The 9,711-nt window shown below is 60.6% G+C and overlaps 1 protein-coding gene across 1 annotated transcript in view; it reads left to right on the plus strand.

The window, feature by feature from the left end:
- ASPNAT (aspartate N-acetyltransferase) overlaps nucleotides 1-9,628 on the plus strand; it is a 10,384-nt gene extending 756 nt beyond the window's left edge. The window contains exons 2-4 of the mRNA XM_027773575.1: nucleotides 11-184; nucleotides 1,656-1,820; nucleotides 5,414-9,628. Coding sequence (XP_027629376.1) covers nucleotides 11-184; nucleotides 1,656-1,820; nucleotides 5,414-5,781 — 707 coding nt within the window. The 3' untranslated portion in view covers nucleotides 5,782-9,628. The remainder of the gene's footprint in view (nucleotides 1-10; nucleotides 185-1,655; nucleotides 1,821-5,413) is intronic.
- Nucleotides 9,629-9,711: the final 83 nt, after the last annotated feature.

The following is a 9,711-nucleotide window of genomic DNA, read 5'->3' on the forward strand; positions in this document are numbered from 1 at the left end:
GTCGGTGTAGGGGGCGCGGGGCCGCCGGGAGGGCGCGGTGTGTGCATCCGCGAGTTCCGCGCTGCGGAGCAGGAGGCGGCGCGCCGCATCTTCTACGACGGCATCATGGAGCGCATCCCGAACACGGCCTTTCGCGGCCTGCGGCAGCACCCGCGCACGCAGCTGCTCTACGCCCTGCTGCATGGTCAGTGCGCGGGCGGCGGGGACATGGGGACCCCAGGGGGGACAGCGAGGGGCCAGGGCCGCAGCCCACGGGCCACACTGCGCGCCTGCCTGCCGCAGTCCTGCGCGGGGCCCCGGCTCGAGCGAGCCCGGCCGGCCCCTCTGGGGAGTCTCACCGCGCTCCTCCCTCTGCCCCCGCCCGGGTTCCTCTGCATTGCTCTCACTTCAGAGCCGGGGCGGGAGCCTAGGCTGAGGCTGAGCTCCAGTCCCTGCGTGGAACCCGTCCTGAGAAGGACGCGACGGCCACGCACCCGCGCGTTCACCGGCTTTCTGCAGCGGCTGGGCCAAGTTGGCCCAGCGGTGGGGTCGGTCTGGGCTCCTGGCCAAGGCGCTCCCGGGCAGGGGCGTGGGAACAAGCTCTGGGGCCCAGCGCGGGCTGTAGGGTAGGGGCTGAGTCTGGGGAAAAACTTGGTCTCCACCTGCGTCCCCACCGGTCGGCTCTGATCAGCCCTGTACTCTGGTCCCCTTCCCGGTGTATCGGGGTGGGGGCAGGGGTGACCGGGCAGGTAGCGCCGGCTGCTGAGACTCTGTGCCTGGTGCGTGTAACTATATATAATCCGCGGGGCGGGGGAGGCTGCCTCGGCTGGCCCACGGGGCAATTTACGTGTAACTATATATAATCCGCGGGGCGGGGGAGGCTGCCTCGGCTGCTCCAAGTGCTAATTTATGAGGGGAAGACAGCCAGCTCCGTGGGGCGCCCGGGGTGGGGGGGATGGGAGGTGTGCGCCAGGGAGGCAGAGGCTGGGGACAGTCGCTGAGAGCGGCCTGGCAGGGTCTTTGACCCTGTATTCCCTTTGAGGGCCTCTTCGCATGAACTTGGAGCAGGAGAGTTGTTCTTCCATTTTTCAGATGGGGAACTTGAGGCCGGAGGGGAGGGCGACTTTCCCAAGGTCACATAGCCGAGGCACTCTCACCCCAGGCTCCTCTGCCTGTACAGCCTGAATGCTGAAGCAGCGAAGCCATATCAGGTCTCCCTGCCCTGCCCCTGTGCTCATAAGGCCCAGAGGCTGGTCCAAGGAGGCCTCTGAGGGGTGGGGTGGGACCCTGGGAAGAGGTGATCCTGGTCTGGGCTGGCGGAAGGCCGGCCTGGCTGGGATTCTCTCTGGACCACGCGGGCTGCCTGCCCAGAGGTTGCTCCTGTGTTCAGTAAGTTAGAAATCTGGGGACTTGGTCTCAGCTTGTACAGGTAGCATGTCTTTATGGTAGGAAGTTTGAAAACAAGGCAGAGGAGGAAGGTTCTCTAAGATGGCCCCTAGCCTGCCCACGGGGGAGAACAGCCTGAGTATCTTTGGTCTGCTCTCTCCTCTGAGCACGTCTCTAACTGGCTCACGTACCAGGGCTGGTCCTCCTGGTGCACACTGTCTCCTGGTCTGGCCCGCTGGCCTTGTCCCCTCCCCTGCCCCGCTGCTCACCTGTGCCCCTCTCACTTGCAGCACTCTGCTTCGCGGTGACCCGCTCGCTGCTGCTGACCTGCCTGGTGCCAGTCGGGCTGCTGGGTCTGCGCTATTACTACAGCCGCAAGGTGATCCTTGCCTACCTCGAGTGCGCACTGCACACGGACATGGCGGACATCGAGCAGTACTACATGAAACCACCCGGTGAGTCCAGGGCGGTCCAGCTTCCTGCTCTTGCCTCCCTTTGCCCCTCCTGCCCTCTGCCCCAGATTCCTTCTTCCTGCAGAGCCAACTCCCCTTCCCCCACCTCCCAAGCAACCTCAGGGCAGGGCCAAGGCAGGCCTGGGGTGAGGGTCAAGGGAGCAGTGTCGGTGGGCTGGATCCTCCCACATGTGGCCCTGTCCAGGGTGGCCTGTCTTTGTTGTTCATGCTGTTAGGACCTTTCCCTGGGGTTGGGGTGATCCTGACTATCAGGCGTGCCTTGCTGGAAGACCGTGTGGCAGGAGCAGAGTATATTCTGAGACACAGGAATCTGGGTGGGAGCAGGGGCTCTGGCCTCGAGCCTTGGCTGGTCTTTGGGGTCTAGTCTCCGGGCCACTTAGTGAACCTGGAAGGTCTTGCCATAACCCTATGGCTTCAGTAGAGAGAGGGGCTAGGATCTGGGTCTAGGGATCCTCAGGGCTATTCCTACTTCACAAGCTGCCCATAAGGCAAACTGGATCCTAGGAGGCAGGGCCATGTGTTTCCTCCAGGCTAGGAGGCAGGGAGAGTGTTGGCCATCTGGGGCCTGGGGTCGCCCACATATTAGAGGGTCTGTGGGCTGAGAAGAGTGGCACAGGTGGGTCCAAATGAGTCTAGTAGGAGCCTGGTCAGTACCAAGTAAGGGCAGTCCATTCTGGTGGCCCAGCTGCTGTGGCCACATCTCTGGCTGAGCTGTCCATCCTATGCCCACACCCCCACCTGGCCTTGACACCTGCCATTCTCTTTGACCCTTCTCCAAACCCAAACAGCATCTGATCAGCCTCCAGGGAGCCCTAGCTGCTCCTGGCCTTGCTCAGCAGAGGAAGGGAGGCAGAAGAGTGAGGCCACTTGGCGTGGAAGCCCGGTGAGTCCAGGGCGGTCCAGCTTCCTGCTCTTGCCTCCCTTTGCCCCTCCTGCCCTCTGCCCCAGATTCCTTCTTCCTGCAGAGCCAACTCCCCTTCCCCCACCTCCCAAGCAACCTCAGGGCAGGGCCAAGGCAGGCCTGGGGTGAGGGTCAAGGGAGCAGTGTCGGTGGGCTGGATCCTCCCACATGTGGCCCTGTCCAGGGTGGCCTGTCTTTGTTGTTCATGCTGTTAGGACCTTTCCCTGGGGTTGGGGTGATCCTGACTATCAGGCGTGCCTTGCTGGAAGACCGTGTGGCAGGAGCAGAGTATATTCTGAGACACAGGAATCTGGGTGGGAGCAGGGGCTCTGGCCTCGAGCCTTGGCTGGTCTTTGGGGTCTAGTCTCCGGGCCACTTAGTGAACCTGGAAGGTCTTGCCATAACCCTATGGCTTCAGTAGAGAGAGGGGCTAGGATCTGGGTCTAGGGATCCTCAGGGCTATTCCTACTTCACAAGCTGCCCATAAGGCAAACTGGATCCTAGGAGGCAGGGCCATGTGTTTCCTCCAGGCTAGGAGGCAGGGAGAGTGTTGGCCATCTGGGGCCTGGGGTCGCCCACATATTAGAGGGTCTGTGGGCTGAGAAGAGTGGCACAGGTGGGTCCAAATGAGTCTAGTAGGAGCCTGGTCAGTACCAAGTAAGGGCAGTCCATTCTGGTGGCCCAGCTGCTGTGGCCACATCTCTGGCTGAGCTGTCCATCCTATGCCCACACCCCCACCTGGCCTTGACACCTGCCATTCTCTTTGACCCTTCTCCAAACCCAAACAGCATCTGATCAGCCTCCAGGGAGCCCTAGCTGCTCCTGGCCTTGCTCAGCAGAGGAAGGGAGGCAGAAGAGTGAGGCCACTTGGCGTGGAAGCCCAAGCCGCAGTGGCAGGAGGGGGTGCCCAGCATGGCATGAGGTCCCTGTCTGTGGCCCTGCCTTCTCTGGGCCATAGCTCCTCTAGTGACAGAGGGCTTAGGTGTTCTTGCTTTCCCATCCTGGGACAGCTTGTGGACCTGCAGGCAGACCTCTCAGGGAGAGGCTGGAGAGCAGCTGACGGTCTGGGCTGGATCTGTGGGAGCTGCACATACAAGTGGGGAACTGAGGCCTGGAGAAGGGCCAGTATGCTCATGGCCACATGGTGCTGAAGGGCTTTCTACTTCCAGGATTGTCCTGGCTTCTGGTCCTGCCTGGGTGGGCGAGGAGAGGCCAGAACCACTGGATGGGGAACTGACCAGCTGGTGGGAGGGGGACTGGTCCTTGGAGGTGGAAACACTGCATAGGTGGAGAAGTAGGGGGCCAGGTGTGGGAGCACCCTGAGGGCTCTGGGACAGGGACAGGGTGGCCCTCTGGGGCCCCTGGAGCTGTCAGAGCGCAGAGGGACAAGCAGTGAGTGGCCATGGCATTGGCAGTGGTGCCTGGCAGGCTCATCCTGGACTGCTTCCATTTCTGCTGTGGAGGATGGGTAGTCGGGGGCTCAGTACCCCTTGGCCCTATACCAGGGCTCAAGGTCTGGACTGAAGGAGATGTGGTCCTCCTCCTAGAACCTTTGGGCTGATGGGAACCCCTGGGTGGGGAGTGGTTAGGTGGCTGTGGCTGGTGAGGCTGGAGTGACCCTGGGGCAGGGGCAGCTCTCTCAGCTGTCAGGACCCTGACCTCCTATGGCCCCTTGGCCTTTGGAGAGGTCTCTGGTGTCAGCTCTGTAGTTGGTCACCAGTGGTGTCCAGGTCCTCCCTGTGGCTTATGCCCTGTGGTTCTCCCTTCCCCTGGCCTACTCTTGCCTCTTGCATGTCTCTGTCCCCCCTCCCCTCCTCGCCTCTCCTGGCTCCTCTCCCCAGCATGAGGTTGGCTGGCCAGCGGGCTCCCTGCCAAGGAAGGGCTAGAGTCAGTGGGACTTATGATGGTGCCTGTAGCCAACCCTTTCACCACTTGGATTTTTTTTTTTTTTTTTTTTTTGGGCTATAAGGTGCATTTGCTTGCTGGAGAGACAGGGAGAGAGAAAGTAAGAAATCACCCCCTGGGGGGATGGCCACACCACAATCCCCTCTCCTCCATGCTCCCCTCGGAATTTTGGGCACACTCACACATGCTCCCAGTATGAGTTTCAAGCCACCAGAACTTGAACCGCGGTTGGCCATGTGGGAGTCCAACACCTTAACCACACCACTTGCTGGCCTCCACCCACTTGGATTTATGAAATAATCCTCCCAGGCCTGCACTCAGCTCCTGCCGAGTCCTCCATCACCACCCCATCCCTTTCCCCAGCCCCCCGATGTAGACCTGGGGGTGAGCATGACAGGGTAGCTCACAGGGCCTGCTCAGCTGTTGGTACTAGGGCAAGTGTGTCTAGGCTGTGGTGCTGAGTCAGGTCTCAGAGCAGGCAGGCCAGGCAGGCCAGGCGGGAGCTTGGGGTGTTAGCCAGACTCTTCGCTCAGGGGACCAGGGAGGGAGGTAGCTGCACCTGCTTGTCCCCACCTCAGGTCCAGTAAGCTGGGAGGTTGGCAGTCTGGGTGGACTGAGCCGCAAGCTGATGCCCTGGCTTGGTGCACGGCTGGAGTGGGTAACCCTGAAGGGGTCCCTGTTCATTTCTTGGCTCTTGCCACACCCTGGAGGTGGAGGAGTCTCCTTGGTCTTCCTTGCTGAGTGTCGCTGACTTCCCTGTCCCCCACAGGCTCCTGCTTCTGGGTGGCCGTGCTGGATGGCAACGTGGTGGGCATCGTGGCTGCTCGGGCCCATGAGGAGGACAACACGGTGGAGCTGTTGCGCATGTCTGTGGACTCGCGCTTCCGTGGCAAGGGCATTGCCAAGGCGCTGGGCCGGAAGGTGCTGGAGTTCGCCATGGTGCACAACTACTCTGCAGTGGTGTTGGGCACAACGGCCGTCAAGGTGGCTGCCCACAAGCTCTACGAGTCGCTGGGCTTCAGACACATGGGCGCGAGTGATCACTACGTGCTGCCTGGCATGACCCTCTCGCTGGCCGAGCGCCTGTTCTTCCAGGTCCGCTACCACCGCTACCGCCTGCAGCTGCGCGAGGAGTGACTGCCGGCACTCACCCACCCACCACCCCGGCCGCCCCTGTCCGCCTGTGCTCGCCTGCCCGCCCGGTGCAGCCCTGCTTTCAGACACTCACCTTGGCGTTTGTCTTGGGTTTTCCTTTTCCAACATCATGCGGTTAGCTGGCTGGTTCTTCAGAGGGGTGCAGGGCTGTCAATCATCTGCAACACTTTGGTGGGGGTGGGTCATTTACAGTCACAGCCCCTCACCTTTCCCAGCCTGCCGGGGCAGCTTGGCACGTCTTGAAGAGCGGCGCCGTGGACCACTGTGGCTGTCCACGAAGCTCCTCAGCCCACCACCATCAGGGAAGGCTCAGCCTTGCCCACCAAGCACACAACCTCTGCAGTGAAGCCCCCTGGGAGCAGACCCCTGACCCCTGCCAGGCTATGGCTCGGCCGTTGTCCCTGGAAGTGTGGCCTGCTAGACCAGCTGGCTGCTGCCCCACGGGACGCCAAGCTGGACACGGGCCTCGCTTTGCACTGTGCATGCTGAGGATGTGGCCTCGCCGCAGCATGCCGCATGCCCATAGCCTCCCACCCACTGCCCTGCCCAGACTGGACCCCGAGACCATGGCTGGTGAGCGCCCTGCCCTGGCCCTGAGCTAGCCACGGTAGGGTCTGCCCTGCCGCCCACCCCACCTGCTCTCTGGAGGGGTCTGGACTGCTGCCCTTGGCTTCATCCACTTCCGCTTTGCTTTGACATTATGTCACCTTTCTTTCCTTTTGGTTCCTGCTCCCTCCCCTGCCCGGGCTTGGCTGATTGGCGTCATCACCCAGGTGTGGTTTCCGTAGCAACTTATTGCACAGCCATGGTGGGATCCATGGGGGGACATCCCTCCCTCAGAGCCTGCTAGAGCACAGCGGCCTCTTCTAGACATCCCCGAGGCCCTCCTGCCTCCTGGCTGGCGGGGTCTGCCCTGTGAATCTTACTAACCCAGGCCGCTGCCAACAATGCCGAGCCCACAGCTTCTCCCAGCCTGAAAACAACCCATTTTCTAATAAGTTATTTAGACAGAATAGCACTCTGCATGACTTTAATTCTTGGGACAAAATGGTAGTTTATACCTTAAGACACACACATCTGTGTGGTGCTAGAATATGCACTATTTCTGGCCCAGTGTGAGGGGGGTGGGTGGCCGGGTGGGTGGAGGTTCACAGTTTGAAATCTGGAGGGAGACCCTGATTTAGCATAATTTTCCCCCCAACAAGCATTCCTGGTTTGCACGGAGCCTCCAGCCGCTCCTTTCCAGCCCCGGCCTGCAAGGCTGAGGGGATGGATCCAGTCTGTGGCCCCCGGAGAAGTGGAACCCAGGTCCTCTTCTCGTGAGAGGAGGGAGTGGTTCATGCTGTCCCATGGCCACTAGGCTCAGGTCAGGCCAGCTGTGCTTCTGGCCTTTCCTTAAGGTTGGATGCAGGGGTTGTCCCGAGCATGAGTTGGCCTGGGGAAGGGGGAGCAAGGCGGTGGTCGGCAGCAGCTGCATGTCCAGCCGTGAGCCTGGGGCTGCTTTTGGCGGCAGGAGGGTCATGAGCACCCACCCAGACCCCTGTGTGTGGAGGAGAATTGGGGAAGGAAGGAGTGGCAGACAGGGCAGCTGGTCCCAGTCACCAAGGCCACGTGTGGGGCCACAGAGGGATGTCCTTTAAAAGGCACTTCAGAAATGAAGGAATGGAGCAGCCCAACTTCCGAGGGGCCTTTTGTCCTGTTAGCAATTGAGGTATTTGCAGAACACTGTACAGACCCCTGCTCCCTGTACATTTCTCCCTGGTGGCGCCCGGTCCCTGCTCGGGGATGGGAGTTTTGTAGACTGTACAGAAATTGGCCCCTATTTTCTTGCAGCTCTCAGATTTTGTTAATCTGGATTATACAGACAGACGTAAAGTGTTTTAGCAAAACAGAAAACAAACAGTTGTGCCTTTTTCCTCTTTCTGTTTGGTCTGGTTTCGGCTTGGGGCTGGTCTTAGTTGGTGTGGGCCACGTCGGGAGCTGCTGGCGGGCCAAGTGGGAGGCAGTGTCAAGGGGACGTGTCTTGTTCCGTGGGGAGCTGGGGATGCTATTGATCCTGTGCCTTTGGAGCCTCCAGTCCCTGGAGTGGGGAGTGTGTGGGACCTTGGAACCCACTGAGGTTAGGGCAGAGCCTAGAGGCCCTGGGGCTGCCAGGGTCTGCTTGACATTGTTCTGGGGTGGGCTCATGATGCCCACCCAACTCCCTGGGGCTCAGTGTCCTAGGGCAGTGGTGGGGCCCTCTCCTGTTCTCGTGGTATCTGTCTGCTCACAAGGGATCTCTTCCCCAACCACAGGGCCCAGTGGTAATGGGATGGTTGCTGGACTCTTGACTGTTCTTTGCTGCCCTTTTGTTGCTGCCAGGACTTGGAAGAGATGCTAGAAGGGGAGTAGCAGGGCTTGGACCCTGCTGTTTGTCCACTGAGCTGGGCAGAGGCACCAACGTGCCCACCAGGCTGGGCCTGAGCTGCCCCAGGCTGGAGCCCTCACCAGGCCAGTGTGCACCTCAGACGGGCCCCTGAAGGCCCCTAGGGGCAGATCTCCTGTCCTCCCCCTGAGTTGGAGGCTGGTCGTGGGCCTGCCTGGCTCACCTCCCCCCTCCAGCCTGGGAGCTGATTGCTCCACAAATGTGCACTGACAAGAATTTTATATGTTTGTAGAAATTCTGATGTTACTTATTCTACCTCTGTGAAGCACCCTCCTGGGGTCCTGCCGTCCTGTGTCTGGTGCAGCTTCTCTGAGTTCACTAGCCCTGGGCCCTTTCCTCTTTCCTGCTGGCCCTCTGGCCTCCCCCATGGGGCCCAGCACTGTGCTCAGGGGTCTGGGGCCCCCAGGGTTTCTGTTGTTTGTTTGGAAGCCTCTGTTTTTAGAGCGGGGAGGGTGGAGGCTGGGAGGTAGGATGCTTTAGGACGTCATTTGTCAGCAGAGGAGGCTGCAGCACTGACCTGACAAGCAGCTCCAGGCAGCTGAGGGCCCCCGTGTCTCTGGATGGCCCAGTGCTGCCAGGGTCCTGAGGTCTCACTGATGGGCAGTGGGCCTCTGCAGGCGGCTGGGCCCTGAGGATGAGCGGCCAGGGTAGGTGACCTACATGTGCTGAGGCTACCATGTGGTCTGGCCCTGGGAAGGGCCAGGGTGGGCTGGGCTCCTAAGTGTGTAGGGGCTGACACCCACAGCTGTGGCAGCATCTCCCCACTTTCCCCACCCCCACCCAGGCTTGTTTCCCACTGGCATCTGCCCTGGGCTGGGAGGCCCCATGGGCTGCAGCCTGAGGCCATCCTGTTCTGAGTGTTCTTAGAGGAGGAGAGAAGTCTGCAGGGGTTGGGGCTGGGGTTGAGCTGTCTGGTGGGTGCTGGGAAGTTTTCTGGGCTGTAAGGGCCTGAGTTCTGTCACACCTGCGCCAGCACACCCGCCCCAGCCCTCACTGGAGCTGGCTTCCAGGGCTGTGTCTGTGGTCAAAGGCCAGGAACTAGGGTTTCTGGGCTTTGCTGGACTGTGGGGCTCCTTGGGAGGTCAGAGGTGGCTCCCCAGCCAGCACAGGGCTGTGGCAGACAAGGCTGCCCATGCCCAGGGAGGGAGGAGCCGCACGTCCTGTTACCTGCTGACACGCCGTGTCTGTCCAGAAGCCTCTTCTCTGAATCTGCTTTGACCACAAACCCATGTTCTTTGGCTGAAGCTATTGGGGTTTGCATTCTGGGCTGGGGTGGGCAGACCCTGGACTGTGTCTCTCCTTGGTGCTGCTGCTACCATGCTTCCAGTGCGGGTGTGACGTCTATGAAGGGTGGGCAGTGGGACGCACAGAGCCACCCAGAGCCTGGGGTGAAGGAGATGAGCCCCGACATACCATTGTTGCATGTTTTTTTTTTTTTTTAAAAAAAAAAAAAACAAAAATTTAGCAATTTTACGGAAGGGGTAGGC

The sequence above is a fragment of the Tupaia chinensis genome, unplaced genomic scaffold, assembly GCF_000334495.1.
Source record: "Tupaia chinensis unplaced genomic scaffold, TupChi_1.0 Scaffold000360_1, whole genome shotgun sequence".
NCBI lineage: Eukaryota > Metazoa > Chordata > Mammalia > Scandentia > Tupaiidae > Tupaia > Tupaia belangeri.